At 37.4% G+C, this 27,641-nt stretch overlaps 1 protein-coding gene across 29 annotated transcripts in view; it reads left to right on the forward strand.

Annotated features, from left to right (window-relative positions):
* DLG1 (discs large MAGUK scaffold protein 1) overlaps positions 1-27,641 on the forward strand; it is a 163,791-nt gene that overhangs the window by 67,522 nt on the left and 68,628 nt on the right. For 2 of the 29 annotated variants that reach the window (XM_057421749.1, XM_057421756.1), the window contains exon 1: positions 4,973-5,888. The exons of 23 other annotated variants lie outside the window; for them this stretch is intronic. In XM_057421749.1, the coding sequence (XP_057277732.1) occupies positions 5,664-5,888 (225 nt within the window). In that variant the 5' untranslated portion in view covers positions 4,973-5,663. Of the gene's footprint in view, positions 1-4,968; positions 5,889-27,641 lie in introns of those variants that run through there. 4 more of the 29 variants (XM_057421747.1, XM_057421750.1, XM_057421755.1 and 1 more) reach the window with 4 other exon arrangements.

The following is a 27,641-nucleotide window of genomic DNA, read 5'->3' on the forward strand; positions in this document are numbered from 1 at the left end:
TGGGAATGAAACTGCATTATTTTATCACTCTAGAAACTGCACTGTTCCTTATCTTGATGAAGACAGCCAGTCAATCTAGAAATGGTTCATAGAAGAGGAATAAGTAGTCAGAGCAGACAGCAGCTACTATGCCATGAAAGGTGAATCTGTTTCAGTCCTCAGTTTGTGGAAAAACTAAGTCAGAAGATAGGGATGTAACTACTTGTCAGTAAAGTTGAGCCAGTAAAATTATGAAAATTACGAGGGAATTGTTATTTCAGAAAGATATAATTCTATTTAGAAACATAAATTAGCAAGTGACAGTTGTCTTATAGCCCCTAAACACAGTGATCTACTGTCAGTATCTGACTTCAGAATAATCTTTTAGCTGCTGATAGTGTTTCGGTTTGTGGCTATACCAGTAAAGGTATTGCAGCATCCACTGCTTGTCTCTTCTGCCCTTTTTCTTCAACTGGAAGTAACCACTTTTATTTAATTCTTTCCCATTAATCTGTATGGGAAACAACTGCTTATATAAGTGTGAATATACACACATGCTGCTTTTAATGCAGAACAACTTCCTTTCCCTGTGAACCTGAACCTTGTACTGATAAACATGGTAGGTTCCATTCTCTTTATCATCTGGTGTGTCTTCCTTCCAGTTCCACCCATATCCTCAAGTGCTTGCTCAAAAGTCTTTCAGAGATTGTTGAGCTTCTGTTAAAATAGATTTCTCTGTACATTAAGAGAGTTTTTCTGCTCTCAGAAAAAATTATTGTTACAATTCGAACTATGCACATTCCAGGTTAGCCACCAGTTCAAGTAATTGTAACTTCCTGTTTCCTCTAGTGTGTTTTCTTGCCTGTATGGTTTCCTAAATCCTGCTCTTGCCTGATCAGCAAGGTGAAATCACCCTGACGATGAAGATGCTGTTTTCAGTTAGAAATTAAAGATAAGTTGACATGTAATTGTCAAGATTAGTTATGACCGTGAGAAAGTTGCTGTTACCTTTTTTCTAAATTGAGACCTTTCTAAAGCTTTTTGATATCTTGAGCAGGAAAACAATACTTCTGGAATCCGGAACAAACCTAGAATACAGGAAATTATAGGGAGACTTGAACGTCCCCTCACAAATGCTCATTTTTAGACTATCATATTACTTTGGTGGTCACTCTTGAGAGGAGGTTCTCTGCAATATTTAATTAAAATGCCCAGCCCAAGTTCTTGATAGGATACTACTTACAAGCTTCCTGTAATTGAAGAATATACAAATATGTGCAAAAGTGTCGGTTTGTGTCTTGTAGTAAGAAGCAGTTGACCAAATCTGCCTTTTCTCTCTGTGGATTTGCTCCACAAATACTTGCCAACAGAAGCAAGAAAGAAAAGCTCTAACAGATGGACCATGGATTAATCCGAACATTAGAACAACCTAAGATACAGTAATCACCATCAAGTAATTTTAATAACAGGTTATACTCTTTTTGCCTCAGATTTCTCCTGAGCCCTTAGTGCTCTTGGGCTCATTCTGATGACTAATGAAAGCTTAAAGAAACAGAAACTTGCATTAAACACAGAATGTTTTTTATCAGTCTGGCGTGCCAGAAAGATGAGCAGGATATTCATGAACAGGGTACAGAAGGCTTAGGCAGTTCAGTCTGTACAGATTGGTAGGTTGTCTGAGGTGTAGTATGAGTAATAATGTAATAATCTCTGATACTCAATATTTATACCAAAATGTGTCATTATAAAATAATCATGCTGGGGTGTTTACTTATAAAATACTTTCAGCAGTAAAAGATTTAGTTTTTCGTATGTAAATTATACTTGATCAAGCGTTATCCTTTCAGTCCCATTTCTCAACTAAAAGCTAAGTTGAGCTTTCTAATGTATGTTAGCAGAAAGGGTTAACTGTTTCTTTTTCCACAGTATCCGTTTTGAGCAGTGTACTTTTAGGCTTTGGCTTAGAATATTGTGTATGCTTGTTAATGAGATTTAAATTTGTTTTGCCAGTAAAATTTCATTACATATAGAATTCTGAAAATTGTAAAAAGTAAACATTAATTTATGTCTGTATTTTCAGTGATGTGGTTTTGTTTCCCTGCCTGGAGAGTTAAAAGTTGCATAATCTATATTTGGGTATTTAAATAGAGTTCCGCACATTCCTTTTGTCTCTATTTTTTCCAATAAAAACCTAAGTGATACTGAAAATAAAGTAAGTCCCTACCATTGTTTTACGTGGTTCTTGATTTTTCCTTCTTAAGTGTATCACTTGATTCCTTTAGGGTCTGTGCTTATTTTAGCCAACATTCTGTTTAGCAGGATGGCAGTAAAACTGGCATAATATACTTTTCAAATGCTTCAGGGCTTTTGTTGCTTTTGTTTAAAAAGGGTAATTGAGATAACTGCTGTTTGCATATACAGCTTTTTTGTTAGTGGGTTTTTTTGTGTGGTTTTTGTTTTTTTTTTTGAGGGGTGTGTGTGTGTGTGGGGATTGCTTGTTTAAATTTTAGCCCCATCAGTTCAATATCCAGAATATGGAAAAAGGGATGACAGAAGCTCTCACCTCTCTTCAGGACTTCCTGAGATTCCCTGGTGAGCTTCCCTCTTCTACCTTCTGGCTCTGGAGTCAATCATTCACAGATGAAATTTCAGCTACCACTTCTGTGCTGATGATTCCTAGATTGTCTCCTTTCTCTGGCTACTTATTTTTCTGCCCAAATAGTGCTTTCTCTGATTTCTACTTGTAGGTGTTTGACCCACGGTTGAAATGCTCTTTGACTGAAACAAGCCTTTGTTTTTACTCCCACCCATCCTTTTTTCAGCTGTACAAGTGACCAGTCTTCTAGTCTGGACTCCTCTGTGTTATCCTGATGTTTCACCGTCTCTAGAATTATGCCTTGCCGTTATCTTCCGGTTGCTTTGTAGCTCATAAAAATCAGTATGTGTCTCATTACGACAGTACAGGCTCCTTCTACAAATAACTGCAACTTTTATCTTCTTAGGCATCAGCGAATCTTGCTCAGTATCGTTACCATCCATATGGAGTGTAGGTGACACAGATTGCTGTCTTTTATCACCAGTGAGATTGCATAACCTTCTCCTGAAATACTTTTCTGGATTTCTGTCTCCCTTGAAATTAAATCATCATAGCTTTGCTTTTAGGATTTTTTTTTTTTTTCTCTTTCCCCATATGAGCCTTCCCTGAAGTGCTGGTTTCTGGAGTCTCTTTTTCAGTGTTGCCACAGTTAATCATTGGCTGGGTAGGAATCAACCTTGAAAGAAACTGTATTAAACCCCAGCAACCCTGTCTCATCTTAGGCAGACTGATAAAGCAGCAAGAAAAATAGGCACTTGGTGCATTGCTTGTCCATGTATTGTGGTGTTCCCTTTCAGAATTTTAAACAATACTCTACCATGTGACTCAGTTTGGAGCCTGTAGGGAGAGCTAAATATAGATATATAAATGATTTCTTAAAAACACCTTAACATTTTTTTGAAAGCTATACTAATACTCTTGTGCTTTCTGATCTTTTAAAAATGCCCATCAGTGTCAACATTTAAGGCAATATGAAGAAAAACGTGAAAAATACTTTCACTTTAACTCTTTATAAAAGGATTCAGAATTTGAAGCATGTAACTTGCAGTGTGTTTCAAATATCTTTAGTCATAGCCAGGGATTAAGAAATATCTCCAGTAAGAAGCTCATAGGCATTTTTCAGACTAAGTATTTTCTGTGGGTCTGGAAAAGGTAGGGCTTGGGTAGGGCTGCAGTCTTCCTGTGAAAAGAATTCACATTATAAAAAGCTTGTCCATTTAAAAGGATCATTGAATCTGTTATTGCTCTACCTCCATTATCTATCTTATGAACAAAGCTTTGAAGACACTGAACAAGTCAGACCAGGTTTCATATGATTTACACTGATAAGTCATTGTATTTTTTATGGATATTAATAAAGTACCTGAAAGATGTACTCAGAATATTTGTATATATTATGTTATTGAGCTGTACTAGTGACTAGAAGTAAATAGGGCATTGATCTTATTACCACAGCTTTAAATTAATGTACTTATTATTTCTGTTTGTAATGTAAGCTCTCAGGAAGAATTTGTCACAGAGAATAGGATAGCTGTCAGTAAGAATTTGTTAAGTAAAAGAGTATATTGCACCAAAAAAAAAGTATATTGGGGGTTTTGGTAATCCCCACTAACATGTACATCATGAGTCAGTGGGTTTGTAGAATCGTGATAAATTGAGGCATTGTGAGGAATTTCTCTACTTTTGTTTGTCAAATGGAGAGTTTTCTTCTCTTTGGAAATGTTTGCCCTGGTGTTACGATTGTGACTGTTAGAGCATTTTATACAGGAACATACCACAAAAAGTTCTGATAACTTGGCACTGGATTTCAGAAGGCAAGTTTGTACTGAAAGCTTTGCCATTTAGCCTATTTCCTGAGTAATCTCATTGCTGAGAGCTGGAGGAGGTGTGTTGTTTTATTTTTATTTAATAGTTGACTATAAAAATATGTCTGGTGAGTTCTGTAGGGTGACTTGAATTGCATCTAATCTTTTAGATACTTACTGTGTGAATTCTTTTTTTTTTTTTTACTGTGAAGAGAGCAGAGAAAATCCACTCTCTAATGTTCTTGTGATTTGCAATGGAAAGTAATTGTTACTGAAAAGTCATTAGTGCATAATAAGAATTCTTTTTTTTTTTTTTAACCAATTCTCCTGAGAGATGATGCTGGATCACAAATATATTCATTTATTGCTTTCATATTATGCTTACAGTAGGCAGAATTTTAGAAACGGGTGTTATGATCATGACACATTAATCATAGAATAAGAACGAGAGTGTTGGACTTAGTGTTTAACCTTAATATCCTTTATCTTAATGATTAAAAAAACAGGGCAAAACATACTGAAATAACCCCATTCGACATCCACTGATACGCAACGCAAAATTACTATTTTCTTTATTTTTTTCCCCCTATAGTTGTTTTATGCAATAAAGAAGGGGGAAAAAATATGAAAGAACTGTTTGCTGGTTTCTTCAGTATTCTTTTCTGAACATGGTGTTAATTTCTTTTTGCACTGTGGAACGTTTTCAGAAAGACAAAATCAGGGAAGAAGTGCAGTTCCGCTGCATGCTCCCTATTTTGTTCGGTTCAGGTTTATAATTTATGCAAGCAAGGAAGTGAAAAGATGCTATTGGATCTTACTACAGGCAGTGATTGAAACTTGGTTATTTTTGATCTATGCTTTCTCCACCCAGTAGCTCTTATCATCCACCACCATCCTCATAGCTGTGAATTGGTAACATTGTACTGTACCTGCTACCTAGATTCTCTTGAAATATCTGTTGTCAGCTGGAAGAGAAAACAAGCTTTCAATCCTGTGGGTTCTGAAAGAGGAAAAATAAGCAAAACGTTTGCTTGCCTTTTTATGTTTTTTTTTTTTTTAATTGCTTGAGATTGTGTTAGTCATTGTAATCGCAGGTAGAGAAGGGATGTAGGGGGTGGAAAGGCTTGGAAGAAAAATAGCATCAGCTATCAAGAATTTTGTTTTCCCGGTTTGTAAATGATGCTGCTGTAATTCTATCTGCATTTTTTTTCCCCTGCTCATTCACCACTCAGCAGCTGGTAGGGAAGTAAGACTGCCTGGCAACCACCTGCAGAGCTGCAGAGATGAATTACATTTTCGGAAATAACACACTCCTCTATTCTCGGGCCAATCGAGGCAACACTAGCTCAAGCCACAGTTCTGTAGGCCCAAAGCACAAGCAGTGGGCAAAGAAAGGCTCAACAGATGAGTTACGGAATGAGCCTTCCCGTTGGCAGCAGATAGTTGCATTTTTCACTCGGAGACATGGGTTCATTGACTGCATTTCTGTTGCTGCCAGCTCCACCCAGGTAATATGCCACTTGTTGAAATTATTGTGTCTGCATGTTTTCTGGTTACTTGCTAGTTAGAAATAGCAATTATTTAAATATGCATGCTGTCATTTAATCTCTTGATTTATGAATGCTGTTTTCTGTCTGCTTTCATTGTCCTATTTTGCAGAGCTCTGTACAATTTTTAACATTAAAGCATGAAAATGGAAACACTAGATAAGGTCTGATTTTTGTTTAAGTTATTTTACCAAGTGATGAGCCTCCAGTGAGTTTAAATATGAGATATTATAATGAAATAGTTAAATACTGAAAAATGCAGTTTGCATTCTCCTGCCTAGCTCTGGAGGGGAGTAATGTACTTAAGAAATAACAATTCCATGGCAGGAGTAAGATGACAAGTCAAATAAAGACTACATATTTCCTGATTCAGGAATTTCATTTAAAGGATTAAATAATTGAAAGTCTTAATTATACACAGCACATGAAGTTCTAGTCTGTGTCATTTTTCTGGGTTTTTTTTGGCTGCTAATAAACCTTAAGTAAGATGACAGAATGCCTTCCTTACAGAATATACATTTAGTAATACAGAAAACAACATTTTTTTCAGCTTCACTGTCTAAGTGATTTTTTTATTAATTATCATTGAAAGTCATGTAAAAAGAGGCAAGCCATATTTTATGTGTGTGGGTTTGGGGTGAGTTCTTAAGGTTGATACTGAGAGAAGTTTAAACTTACTGACACTAGCAAATTAGTATCTCTTTTGATAATATGATAAGAATCTATGGAATAATGCCGAGATGTCAGCATTGTTTGAAAATGTGAGATTAGATTTGTTTTACTTACTGTCAAGCTAAATTCAGCTTTAGTCAAGATGTCATATAACCTGAAGTACTGCAAAACTTGTAAAAAAAAAAAATAAAATAAAGAAAGATTTGTTGCCCTCAGACACAGCAGTACCATTAAGATAATTTGTATTTGTTGGTAATCGTTTCAAAGGTGATAAACTGGAATTTCTTCTGAAGTCTGGTTATTGTTACCTGTTTTCTGCTTGTGAATTTAGAGTAAACAATGAATAGGAGACCTTAGAGGGGGATTTTCACTTTTTTGTTGCAAACATATGTGAAGCATGAAGGTCTAAGAGGACTCCTGTAGTTTCTGTAATGGGTCATTATACAACTCTTAAGTGAATCATTAGGTAGACATAATAGCTTTTAAGAACTGATTTTTTTTGTTTGTTTGTTTTTTTTTTCGGGGGGGGGGGGGGGGCTTAAAGCCAAAATATACAGTATTAGTCTTTTGAATTAATATTATGGTTGCTCTTATTTAATGCATGAACAAGTAATGTTAGAATGCCTGAAACTTGCAGTTGGTCTGGTTAGTCAGGGCTATAAACTTGCTAATAAATAAAATACTGAATCACTTCTGCTTTGAGTGTGGGCTGAACCAGATAAAGATCCTGAGATCCCTTCAAACCAAAGCTGTCATTCTGTGAATATCCCAGTGTTTGTTCCTATTTTTCTGCTATGAAAAAGGTAGCTTACCTCAGTGAAAGCCTGCCAGATTTTTTCAGAAGTCTGACAATTCTTCTGTTAAAAAGAACTGCTTGCTTATACATGTTCATGGCCAGAAGGAAGGAAGGAAAAAAAACCTTAAAATGTTTTGAAGTGGTTGTGAAAAAAAAACAAAACACCTTAATGAGCATATTAAGAAGTGATGCACTGAAAACGTAAGAGCTTGTTGCAGCCTCTTCCTCTGGAAAGATGCTGTGCTGTACTGTACTCATCCCTTATCCACCCGTTGCAGCTGTTCTAGCCTCAGGGAGGAAAAAAGACATTTGGAGAGTTCTCATTGTGATGCAGTTTTGTTTTTCAGTTGTCTTCAGTTTTTATTCTGTGATGTATTATTCTGAAAATTCTTGATGACTTTTATTCATTTAAGATACTTGAATGTAATCATATTTGCAGAGTGCAAATAAATAATTAGATGTGATATACTCGTCTAACCTTGTCTGTTGAGCTTCTACTTGTGGAGCTGGCCTTTATACTCTTACTGTTGTGACATCATGATTTTTAACATACACAAAATCAGACTGATGGTTTTAAAATACTGGTGTCAAGCTTTCCTTGTGCATCTGCTGCACAATGCCCATTTTCAGCTGTCCCTTCATTTGCTTGGCTTTCTTGGATGGGATGGGATGAGATGGTGTGAAATGGTGATACTTGCTTAGTACCTTCCATTACTAGTGAAAGGGAAACTGCTACTGGAGGTTGGGCAGCATGCCCCTCTCCTCCTCTGGGGCTTGCAAAAGGTCACCACCTCCCCAGCAAGGCAGTAAGAGGACTTCTGCTAAAGAAGGGACTTTGGATTTTGGAGTAGGGTATTCTTTGAGTAGAAGCAAAGAAATTGGTGGTGATGGATACAGTAGCACTGCTTTTTGCTGTAGTTATTGCTAGGTATATGCCCAAAAGAATGCATGTTTGCACAAATGCATTGTGGCATGGAGGACTAGTCAGGAGTGAAAAGCTACTGTAAAAAGCCGCAGCACCCTGAAGACTGGCAATCCATTTTCAAGCATTAAGGGTTCCTTACTTCCTTTTAAATGGTATTAGAAGATTCAAATCCCCCATCTCTCATAGGAAAAAGGAGCAGTGGAAACAGATGGTGTGAACAGATACAAATGAAGACAGTATAGTGGTCATCCGACTCTCTGCTTGTACCTTAGCCACAGTTTTGAGGGTGCTTTGCATACAGCCTTTAGTGGTTGTAGTGATTTGTAGACCTTGCATTACTGTACTAACAAGGAGCTCAGTGGTTGGACATTGCAGTCTATCTGTAGAGCAGCAGTAATTCCTACTGGCTTAATACCTCTTCCATTTACAGCGGTGAACCCCTACCCTGCTAACCACATCAGTCTCCTTTATAAATCCAAGGAAGCTGATTAACGTGTTTGGGCATTTGAGGCCTTTTTTGAGTTTTCTAGTTGCATCCCCTAATGTGTATTGCATCAACAACAGTAACTTTATCTAGGACATGTCTTTCTCCGAAGTCTTTCCAGAGCTCTGAGAAGTACCTATTCCTGACAGTAAATACAGCTGTTGTGTTTCAGAATGCATTTTAACTGTCAGTAATGTTTGACCCATGTTGTGCTACAACTGCAGAAACTCTGATTTGTTTGAAATTCACATGGCATTAACCTGCAATGCTGTTAGGCTATTCTTAGCATATGACATAATATGCTTCTGGCCTTTGATACTGAAAAATTGTTTAGGTTGTTGAATATGCTGTGCTAATTGATTTTTTTTTTTTTTTTTTTTAAGGTAACAGAGGAGAATAAAGAGAGGGTTGGGGAACAGAAACCCCCTCCTAATTCCACTTACCCATTTCAAAAAACTTGACTTTACATTTCAGAGCTTATCAACTGCTTCTGTGGGCTGTCTGAGCCCAGTCATTTCTTGTCTTTGTCTTCATTTTAAGATCTTGATAAAATTTTTACTGTATGTCATTATTCATAGAATATTCCTTTCAAATTCACGGAAATATTATGAGCATAGTTATAACATGTATGAAATGGTGTGTGTAATCAGGCAACATAGAGTTGTTGCAGGGTGCGTTTAAAAATTAATAATTTAAAAAACCTCAGGTCTCTACCCTAATACCTTTTAAATGGTACTTCTTACAGGTCAGGGATTGAAAAAAATGATTCCTTACAGCAATATTTACCGTATCTGCTATAATTTTGATATATTTAATTATTAATATTTTTTTAGACATTCAGATCATAACATCATGTTAGAAATATGTGAGATTAGAGAAGATAAAGTAGTCCTGATGTATGTGGAGGTTTAATCAGAAGATGAAAGGTAAAAAAAAAAAAGGGGGGGTTGAGGGCCTTAATATTAAGATATGGAATTAAATCTGGAACTTGCAGCAGGAAGATGCTGCAACTAAAAGTTCAGAGAATTTGATAGCAGTCTTAATGACTAAATATCTTGAGCATGTCGGGATGTGTCACAGTGGTGATATGTTTTATGAACAACATTAAACTGTAGTGTGGGTGTGTGACTGTTTTAGCATCCCCTCAAGTTTACTAGTGAAACTGGGACTTCATTATGCCAGCCGTTGCATAACGTGCAGGTTTTTTTTTCCACAGGATTGGTTTTATGAAATACAATTTTTATTTATTTTTATTATTATAATATTATTTTTATTATTGAAGTTCATTTTATTTTTAAAGCGGTGATAAAGAAGAAAGGATTTACCGGAGTAACTGTAGTGGAAATTTATGTGAATACATAGAACTGTTGCCATTGTTAGATTTTTAATGCAGACTTTTCAGTGAGTTTTAATTTAAAGTATATATTGCCTGAAAGTTGTTCCTGCTGATATTGTGGTGAATATGTGAGAAATCAACTTTAAGTATTATTTGTGTTGGATGACATGAGTTCTGTTGTGATGTTTCCTTCTTCTTGCTTTTTAGCTATGTTATAGTGCACATTTGTAACAGGATTAATTTATCTTGCAAATTTTCTTCTGCCATTAGAGGACATTATAGCAGAGATAAAAATGGTATGAATTATTCTGTAAGAGGAATGCGTTAATACATGTGTTCTAATCAATAGACTAAACCCCAGAAAATTCTAAACAGTTTAAACTCCAGCATTAAAGGACTGTCTCTGAAACCCTTGGTTGATTTTGCAAACACTTTCAAACTGTACAGCAGGGATAGAAACTTCTCAATAATGTGGAGTTTGCTTGACATTTCAAAAAGAGATGCAGTTTTAAAAGCATATTAGAATGAACAGCAAGTAAGAATGTAGATCATGAATTATGTAATATCATGTAGATTGTGTTAGCATCATGCTGGTTCCCTCCATAGCCTTATGGAGTCAACCAGTAGGCCCATGGAGTAATGGGGGTGTGCTGCTTCCTGCCCAGACCCATGTAGGTGACTGTAATATTGGTATGTGCAATGTGTTCCTTCAGTTCATATCTTGCAACATGGCAGTGATGATAAGAACTGAGCCAGTGCTTTGGCTACCTGCAGGCACTGCTTACTGCCAGAGTTTTAGGTTCCACTTTCACCTGTTTTCTCAAAGCTGTTGTTCCATTTCTCTCAGAGTTGATAACAGAATTTCTTTGTATCTCTGTTCCATTATATCTCAAGAAAATTACTTTTTTCTAGAATGAGCCAGAAATCTGGTAAGCAGAGGAGAAGGGGACACAGAGTGTTTAGCTTATGGAGTACTACTGCTACTGCAGAGGCTTTCTGTCTACACTGTGCCCAAGGACCTTTAGGCAAGGCAGGCACTAGATCTCCTCTTAATCCATTATCTTCGACTAATAGCTCAGGTGGATTTAGCAGGGTCTTACTGCATGAAGCTGAGTGCATGACTTGAGTGCGTGAAAGAGGTAGGACTCTTCAGGTCTTTTATATCATTTTGTTAGTTTATTTTATATTGTGATGGTTGCCCTCTCAGTTGAGGCTTGTATTGATTGACAAAGCATTTTGAAAAGTCAAATACAGGCCAGCCTGCCTTTCACCAGCTGTCAGCTTGCTGAACAGCTCTCTAGCATAGCTGTTGTGGTATAGCATTTCTGTTTTGCTGCCAAAGCTGCTGTATATGTTTCAGTTAATACAGTTACTAAGTAAATGACTGTCTGACAGAACCACTGGATCTGAAGTGAATACCATCTTCTTCCTGTTCCTCTGTTTTGGTCTACAACATCAAGAGCACTCTCAATTACGATCAGGGATGTGCAGGATGTTTCTTTTAGTTTGAAGGAGCTAATGCAACAGAAACATCTTAGATGATTTTTAGAAAACATGACCATCTTTTATAATGATCTGCTTGTTTGAGAGCTGACATGGTATAATGTGTTGTGCAACCTAAGAGACTTTTAGTTTATACCCAGCTCAAAGTCATGCAAAACTTCATGTCCAGAGTCTTTCTGGGCTTTATAGTAACTCGAGAGGAATGGTTGTCTTGTTAGACAAGACAAATTGAAATCTCTATGTGCCCATGAGCTATGCAGTTTCATTTGGAAGAATTTGATTCTTTTTTGTAGAACCTCTGCTGGGGCCGGTGCTTTCTCCTGTACTCCGAAACAGAGGAGGTACTTGAATTTGTCTTTGTGAATAGTAATTATTTACTAAAATTTTCAGTGGAGCAGGAGCCTCTTGAGTGCTGTTGGTTTGGTGGGATTTTTTTTTTTTTCATTTTCTTCTCTCCCTGAAAAGCATTTTCTATAATTCAGTTTTCTGTAAGAATGTTTGAATCGTTTTATCTTTGTCGGAATTTGATTTTTTTTTTTTTCCCTAGTTCTCAGAAGTGTTCCTACACTGTGTACACTACTTGCTGTTTAGTAAAGTCCTAGTCCCAGATACTTAATTCGTATTTCTCTATTCCTTCCTGATCCTCATCTGTGTTTTATAGTGTGATTTTTTTATTGTCAGGTAATAAGCAGTGACTCCTGTTTCGTATATATGATTCTGCTATCTCTTGAGACCAGTTTTCTGTATTCTACTGGTACATTTTGAGACCAGCATAGCACTGTGTATTGTGTGCCCCTTGATACTGAGTCAGCTTTCCAGGTATTTCAGTGCACGGAAAGCATGCAGAACAGTGCTGTTGTAAAGTACCAGAGGTGCCTATCTGTAGATCTCTTCATGCCTTGCAAAGACACCTTTTATAAACTCTTTTTGACTAAGCCTCCCTGTATGGGCTATGCACGCAACTTTTGCCATTAGAGAGTTCTGAGTGAGGAACATGTCTTTTTCACTGCTGTCCCTGGGAGTGAGTTCAGACTAGTGCTTGACACGCTACTGTTGCTGAACTTCAAGCACAAGCATATTGTGAAGCATTTCCAGTATGGTTAATTTCTTGTATTACTTTGACAGATCCATCAAAAAGGAAAATGTCAGGAAAACATCCGCCTCTTCATGTGATGTATCTCATGTGCAGTTGAAGTGCCTCATCCTTATTTATTAATATAACCACATCATTCACACTTCCTTATCGTGTAATGGCTCTGTAACAGAAGGGTCCCAGTGATGCTTTCTTCCCTTGAGGAAGGATACTTCCTTTAATGCTGTTTGTAATCTCAAATTAGAATATAATTCAAGTGAAGATTCCATACTTCTGTATATGATTTGAGGAATGCTTAAAGGTTTCTCCAGTTAGGTGAGAGAAACCCTTCTGATCAGTTGGAACTCTTTCTGCAACAGATGCTTTGCTAACCAGGTGCTGTTACGGAATTCTGACAGGCATGAGCCTTAAAGGGCGCTGTGGTTGCAGTGATGGCTTCAAGGACATAGGCAACAACAACAGTATCAAATGCATCAGCCTTTGAGAAGGACATAACCACTCTGTCAGATGTCATGTTCATGTTAAGCCAGCACTCTCAGTCCCCCGGTTTGATTCCTTACAAAACATGTAGGAGCATTCTTTTTTTACAGCAAAGGCTGATAACCTTGTGCCATCTGTCAAGGAAGGGCAGGAAACTGTAATACTGAGGCCAAATTCAGGACTAAGACCTGACTTTTTGTTAATACCACCACCATCTAGCAAGTCTTCCCTGAATCCCGAATATACCTTTTGAGGACCTGCGTTTTTTGATGTTGCCCAAAGTAGCATTAGCAACAGTGCTTTTGTATAATTGGGATCATCACTGGCTACTTGCAGCAGTCACCTTGCTACTAGCTGGAGTTTCTTTCAGGAACTGCTTGGACTCCAAGGCAATATGCCCAATATGGCTTCCTTTGACCCTCCTGAGCCGTGTATGTTCTCTGTACCCTCATCATGGTTTACAAATGCAGGAAGCAGCTCCACTTGACCGAGGTGGATGGTCTTCTGGTGGGTAGAAGCCACCTGTTCCACACTGACATGCATTTAAGAAAAACTGTCACATGTTTTACAATGAGGAGGTGGGGTAGGAGGAGGCACTTGTTTCAGTGGACTGTGGTCCTTTTTTGTTGCCTGTTTTTCAGGTCTTATCATGACTAGTATGGTGACCTTATTCCATATGAAACAGTCAGGAATCCCCAAACTTGTAGAGTTCTGTGAGTGGCATTTGAAAGGTTTACGGTTCCCTCCCTTATACCAGGTTTTTGTGTGCATCCACGTGCATGCACAAGGCTCAGTGTGAGAAGGGCACTTTGAAGGACTGCAGTCAGTGAAGGATTCCTTTCTGAGTTTATCTTTTATAATTAAAAAAAAATCTTTTCCACCAACCAAAGCACTTCTGGAGTTGTTTTCCAGTTTGATATTCCTCAGGGTGTCTCTGTGCTGTTTATCGCTATTCCATGTGACTTTGGTTGTCAGTATTGAATTTCATCTCGCTGCCTGTAATACACTTCTCTAATACATCATGTTTGCTCTACAGCTTGTTTCTGTTGTGCCTTTGCTGCTCTTTCTTTTTTTCTTTTTTCTGTTTTTCTTTCTGTGTGTGTGTGTTTAGCTGCCCATTAGGATTAGTTGAGCTGGCATGTTCTCCAGACAAATAACAGATATTTATGACTCATTTTGTCTCTCTTGTAAGCTGATCTTGGCATTCGTGAATTTTCAGTCTTTTGCCTCCATTAAACTGTTTGAAATGCATATTCTAGTCCCTTGCAATAGTCTCTTTTGTGAAATGATACAACGTCTATGCAATGATTTAAATAAATCCAGATCACCAGATCCATATTTTTTTAATAGGAAAGAAGAAAGGGTCAGGACACATAGCTTAAATTTTACTAGGACACTGATAAAATAGAAATGATATTTAATTTTTTTCTCATGACCTTGTAGTCAGCTTAGGAGTATTTTTTTTTTAAGTTACCTTTTGTTTTTTAACTATGTGGAAGTTAGTATTACTGTTATTGGAGACAACTGTCTGTGTAGTTGTGGCAGCCTTTTAAAAGGATTTAAGATATTTTATGGGATGCAGGTATAGTACAGGATTTTTCTTTGACCATGGAATTATTCAGTATCTTCCCACTGCTTTGTGTGGTATTTACTGGAAACTGCCACACAGTGGGAATGTTTTGAACGAGTCTTCTAGACTCTCCTCCTTTATTCTCTTTATCAGTGCTGCCTCACAGTATGTATGCTTGCTTATTTAAAATTATTTCTCTAAGACTGGTGCCTATAGAAATTAGTTGAGCAACTTGTATTATGTGCCTCCCAGGTAATAGTGTTTGGTTTTCATAGTGGAGTAGAAAGCAAAGATTGCTTGTGCTTCAGGTGTATGGTTGTCCTTTAGAGCAAATCTAACGTAGTAAGTAAACTGCATTTGTTTTTCTTAGGTAACTAACCGTGTCTGCACAGTGTGATGTAGCAGGTGAGAATGGCGTCAGCTTTCCCTTTGGAGAAGTAAAGAGAGGGAACTCTGGATTCTGTCTGTAGATTGTGCTCAGGAAGACCTGCTTTAAAATGCAAAATTTAAAAACTGCTGCTTAGTTCATCCAAAGGAAAAGGAGGAGATTTTTTTGTCTATAAATAGACTATAAATAGATAGGGATAGATTTTTGAAAGTAGAAAGCTACAAAAAGGCATCTGTACTCCAAGTCAGGGAACAGAAGTTGGACTTGAAGCTAGTTTTTAAAAGCTTATTACAACCCTTTACTGCTGCTTTTAGTTTTTATTTTATCTCTATAGGTTTTCATACTCTTTTTAAAAGATGGACACCATGGGGGGAAAAATTCTGTGTACAGCTTTTTAGAATTTGAGCACATGAAGCCTCATGGCAGAGCAGCATTTCAGTAGTTAGACATTAAATCAAGTGTTATGCAAATTGACTGTGAAATACTGCTGATGAAGACGGTGATAGTACAGACCTGAGACTGGTGCTCCATGCTTATCTGGAGCTATACGGTGGATGCCTATCTCCATGCAAAAAAAAACCAAACAGCTAGGGCTGTGCAACCTTTGAGCTTGGAGTAGTTCTAGGACTCATTTTACTGTATTAAGAAGATTCAGGTGCCAATAGAAAAGAATTTAAATTATTGTGTTAAGAGGCACAGGTGATCAATAGCAGATGACATTTATTCAGGATTTCTTAAGGAACTTGTGTTTAATATGGCTGAACTGTCGTGTTGCGTGTGACCTTTTAGTTTAAACTGTCTGGGTATTCCTAGAATAAAAATTTTTAAAAAGCAAATATGATGCCCTTTTTAGAAGGAGCTAAGCTGTACTCTCTCAAGACTGCAGCTGAGCAGATCTGATTTCCTTATTGTATAAACTTTGAGAAAGTTCTTTGTTATTAAAAAAGAACGAAGAAGTAGATGGATTAACAGATATATTGAAGGGAAGTCAGCTTGTCTTTGTAAAAGGAAAACACAGACTTGCAGATTCTCCAGACTCTTTGAAACCAGGGAACATGTAGATAAAAATCTGCATGGGAACATGTGGTCATCAGAAGGTCATTATAATTATGGAAGTCTTTGAAAATATTGTTTCTTGAATTGAAGGCTGTTAAAATTAATGGTGCCGTAAGATAAAGGGAAATAATGTTTTGTAGTTTTTTCAGTTGATTAAAACAGGTCCCTTCAACTGGGGCTGGATTCCCAGAAGGTTGTATTTGTCAATGTTTGGGGGTGGGGGGAGGAGGGAGAGGGGAAGCTGTGAGGCAGTTGTCATTGGTGGGTTGCTTGGTTTATTATTATTATTATTATTATTTTCAGGTTAACTAAACTAGGTGCAGAATATAGCAGACAAAAATAGCTGCTGACATTCATTGTACAGTAATGAATGAGGGACAGATTTAGAAGGCTAATCCTGTGTGCATGCATGTAGTGATAGGCTACAAATGAAGTATTTCTATTCTAGAAGGAGGCTTTGGGGTGGTCACTGGTTCTCTGAAAATGTCATTCACAGTACTCTGCAATAGTGAAAAGGGTAGATGAAATGTCAAGTATTACTAGAGAAGAAGTAGAGAAGAACACAGAACATGACACTGAGTAAATTTCTTGTGCATCTGAATTTTGAGTTTTGTGTGGGGTTCTGTTTGCCTGGTATTAGAAAGGACATAGTGTAAGTAAAAAGGAAAGAGTAGTAAAGTGTCAAGAGGAATACTCTTGTTATCTGTAGGGACTGTTAACTTAAAAGTAAACCAAAAAATCCTTGAGGGAGAATATGGTAAAGAGTTACAAAATAAAAAAATCGGTATGGTTCTCAATTAGAAATTATTTAGCAGTTCTCTAATTCTAAAAGCGACACAACTGTTGTGTGAAGTGGTTGCCACAAATTGCTGTGGAGAAGGCTCAAAAAGAGAATGATTTCAAAATGGAGTTAAACGAATTGCAAGGGGTAGGTGGCAGGTAGCTCTTACAGACAGTGGTTCAGGAAGACCTTGACTGTCAGGCTCTGAGATAGCTTTCTGGGGAAATTACTGGGCATATGTCTAACTCCTACTTCCCCATCTGTCATTTTTTGCTGTTTGTGACATTCTTGACCAGTTGGGCCTTTCCTCTCACCCACTATGGCAGGTTGTTCATGCATTATTTTTTAATGGAGAAGGATGTGAACTGTCAGCATAATTTATCTGTGTCTGTAGTGCATTGTCTTGTTTGATGTTTCTGAACAAATAAAACTAGGAAAAAAAGCCCTGGGTAAATCTTTAGATAATGTTCTGAAGCTTGGCAGTAAAGTGAGTTAAATGCATGGAAACGGATCTCACTTTCTGGCCTTTGTGTGTCACTCAGCTATCATGATCATTTGACCTAGAAATCTCAAAAAATCCTAAGAAAATGCCATCTGATAAAATCATCCTGAGTGATGCATCAGTCATGAGATGATCGGATTGGCAGGAATTAAACTTTAAATGTGTTTGGGAAGCACTAGTGGTTAGATTAATAGTTTCAGAGAATGTTATTAAGGAAACAAGTAGCAGGTGAATTCTTTACTGTTGTCCTTAGGCATGTCTAAATTAGAAACATTGTGTTTCACTGTGTCTTCTTTCAAGTACAGTACATACATTCCTGTGCATCTTATAAAACTATAAAATCTTCTTGTATTCTAATGTAATTGAGAAGTGGCAGGAGTGCTGGCAGGGTGCTTTTTGTCTGTTTGTTAGTTTTTATACCATCCATTATTACTTTCACCAAATTTCATGAAATGCGGGACTTGGAAGATTTGACAGCTGCTAATTTGGATTTGAGCCTCAGTAACCAGCATAAAAAGATACATTTTGATTTCTAGTTCTTCAAATTTTAAACAGTTTGATAGTTTTCTGTTTATAGCATTATCACTTAATAATTTGGTTTTACATATCCATTAGTCCACTTTCTTCTTTTACGTGTTTTAAGAACAGCTTCTGCTTGTGTGTAGCCCAATGAGGGGAAGAGAGTCAGGGTTACAGGACCTCTTTTTGGCATTTTGTTCAAAGATTCTTAATGCAAAACAGTCTTGGAAACGGAACTCAAGTTGTTTTTAAGGAAATAACCTCCCTTGGCTGGAGAGTCAGATTAATCTTTTCTGTTCTGCTACTGGCCCTGTTTGGTTTTAGTATGTGTCTTCATAAGGGCAGGTAGGGGTTAGGCCAGGGGCCATTGGAGTGGTCTGTGCAAGTTGCAGCTTGGGCACCAGCCTGAAACCCAGAATTTCACCCATGGCCTGACCACTGTTAGAAAGGTGTGGCTAAAGGTACATTTAGCTCAGTGTCTTCTTGTTCTGAGGATGAATAGAACATAGAATGAACAAAGTGTTTGAATAATAGCTGCAGGGAGGTAAATAAATGCAGGCTGTGACCTCAGGTCTTTTTCACAGAATCATAGAATCGTTAGGGTTGGAAAGGACCTTAAGATCATCTAGTTCCAACCCCCCTGCCATGGGCAGGGACACCTTACGCTAAATCGTATCACCCAAGGCCTCGTCCAACCTGGCCTTGAACACTGCCAGTTTCCTTTAAACCGTTAAGTGTACAAAAAAATGTATTGTTGTCTGTTACCTTCTCAGTGTTGAAACGCTTGAATCATTAGTGGAATTGTGTTATATAGTGTTCTTGGAATTAAATAGGGATTATAAAAATGAAACTGCGATATTTTCTTTAAATAGTTTGTAATCTTGCGGGTTGTCTGAATCCTGTTTTGTGTTAGGTGTTTTAATCATCTGAACTAAAAGGAAATTGACAAAAATTATTTTCGAAGCTAGTATTCTGTCAATATTATACAAAAAAATTAATGACATTAGAGTCATAACTTAATAAAAGCTTACATTGCTTCATGTATTTTAAAGTATTCTGAGAAATTTAAGCTACTTCTTATAAGAGTTATTGTTACCTGCTTATTTTGTATCACTTTAATTAATATTTCTTTTATACAGAGTAAATGAGGTAAGGATATGCCACACAAAACATCTGATAGGTGTTTTGGTTAGTGTGATACCAACACAGAATGCTGGCTTTGCATGATCCCAGGGTTTCCCTAGCAATGACACAGAATGGCAAATCTTGCACAGGAGACCTAACATCTACAGAGCCATGTGGTTGTCAGTGCAGTGTTGTCTTCCCAGATGAGCTTTACCACCTGATCTCTGGGCTGAACCTCATCCTCTGGCTCCTGTGTCTTTGTCCTTAACAGGCGAGTCCTCATGGAAACGGGGGAGCTGTTTAAATTACTTCTGCACTAAGTTGGATACACAAGTGCTTAGCTCCATTTTAGTTCCAGTTTTATCTGACTTGGCCTAGTTCCAGTTCTTGAGATGGAGAGGCTGTTTTTGTATGGAACCCAGAATGGCTCAGGCTTCTTGTTCTGCAGCTTCTGTGCTAGCTTGGGTATGGGTGCATGGTTGCACCACAGCTGTGGTTGTCTAGCGTTCATCATAAACTGATCAAATCTGACTTGGGTTTCTATGGTGCAGTTAAGTTGAGATCCAGATAAAATGTGTATGATAATCACAGACCAAAAGTCAGCTAATCTGTAAACCTTGTTTTTAAAACCACATTGTTTTAGTCAACATTGTAAGCTTAAAATTATGCATAAATGTTTGTTTTCCATTGTAAGGTTGCATAAGGCCTTCTTTTCCTCATACTGAAAAATGCTAGAATCCAGAAATCTTCAGCAATCAGCATTGAAAGAAAAAAGTAATCAGTCTTGGGGAGTGAGTTTGCTGAAGTAATGCCAGGCATTACACCTGTTAACTTTTATAGTATTTTAATTTGCTGAAAACAATGAGGGTTTGACACTGCATAAAAGCTGCCTGTTCTGCTGAAATGTTGCAGGACTCCTGTGACTCATTCTAAAGCCTGGATGTGTTGTATAACGGGACTTATTTTGAGATTGTATTATAACTGCATGTTGTCATGGAAGCAAGTCTGAGGAGCTTCCAGTGTTTCCATGGTGTAAGAATGAATAAAATAATCTGATGAGATACCTCACTAGTAATTGCATGGTAAAGATTTTAGCCTTAGCTCTGAGCAATGAAAAGGCAAAGCATCTGGATAGCAATACAAAGCAATCAGAACTGCAGTGAAAGTAATAGTGTATATTTGGGAAGAATTCATCACGTGTAATGATAAAATGCTAATGCCACTTATGTGTACAAAGCTTTTTGTAAATAAACCATGGAGTGGCTTTAGTACAAACCCACTTTATGTGTAAATCAAGTAATTAATTTTCCAAAATGTTCTGACATTTATGTCCTGGAAAAGCTAATGCATTTTAATTAATGGGTTGTTATAGATGGCGTTTCTTAATATGGTTTTCTGTTAGCTGTTTATTGACGTGAGGCAAATGACTGCTCATGCTCAGTGTTTTAGGGCAAATTTTGTTTATTTTAATAGATTTTTGGACAGATACAGGACTCTCCTTAAGTATTTTGAGGGCAGTGAGGTGTTTTAAGTAAGTGAATGTGAATGTTTCTTACCCTGAAGAAAAAACTGATCATGCTTTAGATGACGTTCACATGAATCTTTATTTTATGAATAATGTCTTATACATTTTTTTTCAGCTAAAACTAAATCTCCAACAAAAAACTTTTGTGGAAAAGTAATGGGCTAGTTTTTAGAGTTAACTGATGCATATCAACTATTGAGAGAGATAACTTCATTGTATCAGAACTAGACAGATTTAGGATATCCATGCTATTTTAATGAATTATAAAGAACAAAATAAGCATGCTGTATAGGAAGGTTTAATTATTCCCTGATTAATTTGGGAATTATTGGAAATTGTGTTCTGAGAGTTTATAAGAAGTGTCATATCTGTTGAAGCATGTAAACAGTACCCAACTTTTATTGCTGTTTTGATTTAATAGTGTTCTCGGGGGTGAACAGAGTCTGTCACATCTGTTTCCACCACAGTATACCCTTTCTGCTGTGAATTTCAAAAACTAAGATATTGACACCCTAGAGCTGCCATTATTTTTTCTATAATAAAGTCTTAGAGCACATTTTCTCTGTGCCTGGTTTCTTCCTTATGCTGAAACCCGGCTTGGGCTTCTTTGTGGACTCTTTAGCGTTATAATGACAGCTACTATTCTTAAGGCTAATGTTACTTTAAATGGAGTTTTCTAGGCCTTGCTTTGAGTTGCAAATTAAATCCATTAAATTAATTCACAGTAGCACTTACAAACCTAAATGAGAAGCCTCCTAATTCTGTTTTGAGCTTGGAGTGCTGATTTGCTTGGTGAATACAGATGACTAAGCTGCTGCATAGGTTTCTGTGCTAGATGTTTTGTATTGCAAAAACAGAAGTCACAAATTACCTTTATTAAAACCAATATGAACTTTGTGTACAGTTTGTATATTTTGGGTTTGGAATATAGCTGAGATTGAGGTATTTCAGCAGTCCCTGAGGGATTTTGCAGGACAAATTAGTTTGAGCTAAGTAATTCTTTCTGAACAGCAAATTTAAGAAGCGGACAGCGGTGGTCTCTTTCATATGAAACTTTGACTGTTGTGCCTGTAAGGGTCCATTTTTAGATCCTGATAGAGAGGGGACAAGTTAGTTGCTGCTGTTCAGCAATTTTTGTAGATGAAGATTGCAATAGAGAATTGACAGTAAATAAATTGCTAGATTGTCTGTAAGTTCAGGTCATTGTCACCATCTGTGATTTTACAGATACTCTGCTGTCACTGTTTTTCCCCTTCAGAGCTATTTATTTAAGTTTTAAGTTCAGAGATTGAAGTTCATTTGAGTTCATTGTAAAATGCTGTGGGGTTTGAGAAGGAAACTAGGTTAGAGAATCAATTTGTTGACTGAGTTAAAAAACCCCAATGAACTAAACACAACAAAACCAAACCAACCAACCAGATAACCCCTACAGTTCAGACCTATTTAGCATGCTAGCTGTGTGTCTTTAGAGTGCTCACACAGATAAGATTTTTCAAGAGCCACAGTGTACTCTGAAATAAGTGATGTCTGAAGTCAAGTCACAGGCATTAAGACTGGTCCTTTGAATCTACAAGGGCTGCGTAGGTAAACATTTTCATTTCTGGGATCCAGAAAAACTTTACAGTACTTACCTGGACTGATGTTACAGCTCAAAGATGGCTTGCTTGGCCTCACAATCTCTTAGTAAAACAGTTATGTACTAACCTGTGCATCTTCATGTAGGCATACCCTTACAGGCTTCAGGCTCAGCTTTTTCATTTCTGTGCTTTCTGTCCAAACTCTTCTAGGAGAAACCTGTAGCGTAAAGGTGGAAGATGAGGTGTTATTATTCCTTCATCCTTGGGAGACCCTAATAATCAGTCTTTGCTCCATCACAGCAAGGAACAGGGAGAGCCCTTGAAGGAGTAGGAGGGTCAGAAACACAAATCTGAAGCTAAAAAGCTTTGTACCCTTATTGTCAGTGAAGAATGATAAGCAGGCTTAATTGTAACCACCCATGGGTTGAGGCTATGTAAATTAAGCTTCTAATTTACCCTGGCCAGTCTCTCTTAAAGTTTTGTGTATGTTAAATTAATGTACTGTTGAAAACCAGTATGGAGTATGCTGACTTGGATAGGAGTGTCCCAACAACACCCTTACCTCTAATGAAGTACTCATGATAGAAATTTGTGACACCATTTGTACATGAGAGGTTAGGGCTGAAAACGTGCATGCATTTCATCTAATTTTAGCCACTGTGTGTGAAATAGATACGGCATGCATATCAAAACTGTAGTTACTGTAGTAACATTCTGAGCAAGGTGGACAGGTGAGTTCATTTGCTGGGAAGTGCATTTTTAAAGCAGTGGTCTGTTGATAAGAGAACCTTTCTCACATGGAAGAAATAACAAGCCTGTAGAGAGGGAAAATCTTGAGTCATACTTATTAATGGCATTCTCTTTTTTGGAGGTTCTGCTTCCATTTTTCTGTATTATATATGCTTTACCCTCTAGACTAGTTTGTCAGCAATGGCAGTACTAATGTCTGGGTATTAGTACGTTTTCAAAAAGTACTGATTTTTCGCTGTTTTCAAGATTCAGATGCACGCAGCATATTAGTATGTCTGATTGTGTTATGTGCTGTTTTGATATATGACCATTGTTTGGAATTTCAAGTCAATACTTGTATTATGGTTGGTTATGTTTAGATAGTTCTACACTTTTTTAGCTCTTGTGAAACTTGTTAATATTTTATTTTATTCTATTCCTGTGAAATTTTGTTTTGGCAGTAGGGAAATGTTGTGGTATGTTTTGTTTCCAAATACCCTTGACAAAACATTTTTATTTTAAAGTCCTGGAGAAGTACACTAAGGAAAAATATGCATGTCTTAAATATATTGCTTAAACAATGCAGGTCACTGACATGCGGTACTAAATACCTGCCCAAGTCACAAGATAGCACCGACTTAGGGAGAAATATGGCAGAGATGGTGCATCAGTGTTCATGCTAGCTGTGTGGTTGGATTGAGGTGCTCTGGGCAGCATATAGCTAGCATGGTTTCTAAATGACGATGGGTAGCAGTTGTGCTTTATTCTTACCACTGTTGAACCCCACCAAACAGCCTGTAAATTCCTGAAGGTATGTTTAGATAAGTATTGACTTTTGTGATTTTGAGGAAGATGGACGCAGAGTTCTTAAAATAGCAGGCTTCACTAGTGAAATGTCCTGTGGCGTTCTAGGATGTAGTTGAGAGAAAAGATATAAAACTACACTGCCAAACCTTAAATTATATATCTTTAGAAAGGAAATACACCTGTTATATTTAGCTTTGTCATTGGGTATTGAATCAAAATTGTTTCTTCCTACCACTTTTAAAGTTTTGTTCAATTTGGAAGCTATTTCCTACTTTCAAGATTCCATCAGTCAAGTCGTATTAACAGATGTTGCTGATTTTTGTGATATCTGCTTGAAGGCAAGGGAAGGGATGAAGTACAAAGTTATTTTTGGAGGATTCTCCCAGCTATTAGGATTGCTTTTTTGAAGTAGTGATTGATGGTCATTGATGTTTTGAAAAAAAAACCTTTGCAGTCAGCGTTGCTGGTCAAATAGCGGTAATATTTTCTTTTTCTGTGGAAAAGGAAATTTTGTCATATGGATATTATTGTCACCCAGCTATTGAGTGGGTGTTGTACAGAATATGGAACGAAATGGTACTTGACCTAAAACTACTTGTAAAAGGTTACTGGCACGATTAACAGGTTGCTGCAGAGAAGCGCTGTACATTTGATGTAGTAATTCGAAAGACTAAAATACTGATGATTCAGCTCTGTGTTAGCAACAGATTGTTCCGAGTTAGTATGTAATATGAAAGCACAACCTAATCCTGAACCCCCTCTGGTTACGAAAAATCACTTAGCACTTAATATTAGAGTAGAGCAGTTCATGCTGCTAATGAATACAGTCTGCAGAGAACACTCTCAGATTCAGACTCTCTGCAGTCAGAAGATGAGCTGCCAAACCTGTGCAGTTTTAGTTACGTAAGTGCTTTTTCTCGCTTTGAATTATGCATACGGCCCACTGCCTCACCAGAGACGTTATTATTTTTATTCCTACCAGTGAGACTGCAGGGCAGGCTCTGCCTTATCTCATGTGTGAATGTAATTGAGCAGAATGATCACCATGACTCTCAAATATCTAACTAACGTCTCTGAGTATCTTTTGCTTTCTCTACTCTCTCTTTTCCTTGTGTTTTTCTTTTTATTTTTTTTGCTATTGTCTGTTTTCCTTTTGTTTTCACAGTGATCACTCTAGATAAGCCTTACTATGCGTTAATTATGTGTTCCTTTCCTCTTCTCCCCATGTTTTTTTTGGACCAAACCACTGTATTTGCATTCCATAGTTGCATAACACTGAATTACAGTGTGGTGTAAGCTTTTTCACTGGAAGTTGTCCTGGCACACCATGCAGATGGTTGAGTGGATGAGTTAGGTGTTCTGCCTGAACCCTGCATTCGTTGGCTGTGTTTTAGTGCTTGGACTGTTGCTCTTCTAACTGCAGGTGCTTTCAAGTTTTTGTTTTGTTTTAATTATTGGTATCTTACTGATATCATCTCGGGGACCAAAGGCATGAGGGCTTCCAGAAAGAAAACATGTGCTGTTGTCAGCTATCTGCTACATTATCTTCATTCTTTTGCCACTGAAGCCAGCCTGTCTGAGATCACTCTGGAGAGCTGTGAATTCCTTTGTCTTTTCTTCTGTATTGTGTCTTTCCTATTCCTGTTTGGAGGGGAATATAGGAAACCAGACAACGAGGTTCCCAGGAATTATGGTACCCAGCATCTCCTTCCTTGCCCTCACTTTCTTATTTAGCACGTTTCAAAGCTGATTTTCTTTTAAATCAAGAGGTTACTTGGTCTATGTGTTTTCAACAAAGTTGATTCCTCCAGGAATAAGATGTTCCTTTTGTATGTGGAACATCAGTTATTTTGGGATTTATTATGTACGCAAGAGAAAAGCCTTATACACAAACCCACTTCCTTCTTCGTTTCTACATTTTAATAATTAGCCAATGTCATGCTGGGTAGAAAATAGAGAGTTACTGATATGCAAGTAAAATGGCTGGTATGCATGCATCGTGCTAAACCGCAAGCAATCTTGGTAACATCAAAAAAACCCCCAGAAGTTTGAAGTTTGTGGCCTGCAAAAGCAGCCATTTGGCACACTGTTGCCAAAGAGGATACTGATATAGAGGCTTTGATACAAGGCGTTCATCCAAATAATCCCTGCAGCCTGGAGAATGTGCCTTGAAGTTGCTCAGTATTAATGCCTCTGTGGAAATTTCTCAAAGGGGAAAAAGTTAGTTGTGATGTGCTATTTTTGAACTGTTTATGCAGCTTCACAACATGCTTCCTTTCTGCCTTTGCTTTTCAATTACAAAATCTAGCGATTACTGTTGTCTCAAATAGAGCAATCTGGGTGGATGTGCCCATGTGTATTAGTGGGGGACAGTCCTCCAGCACCCTGATAGCTCAAAAGCAAAAGATGTTACCTACCATGTGCATGCACAGTCTGCGAATGTTTGTATGACCGACATGTTTCCAGCTTCCTGTCACTGGGCAGAAACCTTTCTGTCTCTGCATTTATGAATATTACATTAATGATACGTTATGCAGTCCTTAACATCCATTCTGGGCAGATGATGAGACATGGCAGTTCTTGTTGATTAGGGCGGCATCTGTCAGTTCCTATTTATCTCTTAATATCTATGCTAAAAATAACTGGAAATCTTTGTACTTAGGTCTGTATTTCTGTTTATTCTGTAAAAATTATGCTAACTCATTATTTAAATATTCAGATGTGCTGTAGGAAAGTGTATAGAGGGAGAGGAAGAATAACCATGTTTTAATGCTATGAACTAATGAAATATCTCCATTTTACCTAAATACAGTACAGCTGACCAAATCAAGCTTTGTTTCCGATGGGCTAGTGTCCTTCATTCTTATCATATCCAGCATCAGATACTCAGGTTCACAGCATATTCCTGGCTCAGACCAATGGTGCAAGAGGCAGATGGTTTTTGCTGTGGCTGCCTCACCAATGCAAAAAGTGCTGGTTTGTCTGCTTTTGAGAAGACTTCATGACCACTGCTGTGAGCCTCATTCTTCCTTCTGTAAGGCTAGGAATATAGGTGTCACTGGTTAGCTGTCAGTTTTCACATACACTCTGGGAAATTAACACTGATCCTTCCCCTTTTCAGAATGATGAAAAAAAAAAAAAGCCCGGTAAATATAATATTCAACAACATGATTAAATCAAGCTAGCTGCTCATTGTATGCTTTATGTGGGGGTGTGGGTAGGACTTGTTTTGGAGCTTTTTTGTTTTAAAAATTGGGGTAAATATATAGCAATCATGCATCCTTGGCATTAAAACCTAAATTAGTAAAATAAAGAACTTGTATTTCTTTAAATTTCTAAACAATGTGCACCTTAAAATTGTGGTCTCACGGTGCTGCTGTATTTCATGAAAATGCAACTCTTGAACAATAACAAGAATTACTTTTTCTTAATAATTTAATGGTCTGACCAGATTTGTTTTCTTTGGAAGTTTAATGTTAAAATCTTGTACAACATATCAGCCCATTCAGAATTCATATACTTTTCATCATAAACTTCTTTAAATTCCTTAGTTTGCAGCTCTCCTAAAGTGTTCAGAAAAGTAGAGGAATTTGAAAATAGATGTAAACCTTGGACAAGTTTTGAGGTGGTAAAATACAACAGATGTTAGGGACAGTAGGAGTTTATGGGAGAAAGAAAATAACTAGAACCTTTCATAGCTTTTTAATAAAGTCAGATGACTTTTGCCATCTGTTCAATAATTTCTGCATTGCATTGATTATTTATACCCAGCAAATTGACTGTCGTGTGATGGTTCAATGGTGCTCTTTAAATAGAGTAGGAGAGTACACAACATGCAGTACTAGC

This window comes from Pezoporus wallicus, unplaced genomic scaffold (assembly GCF_028554395.1).
Source record: "Pezoporus wallicus isolate ANWC-B61680 ecotype Strahan unplaced genomic scaffold, APGP_CSIRO_Pwel_v1 scaffold_7402, whole genome shotgun sequence".
Taxonomy (NCBI): Eukaryota; Metazoa; Chordata; class Aves; order Psittaciformes; family Psittacidae; genus Pezoporus; species Pezoporus wallicus.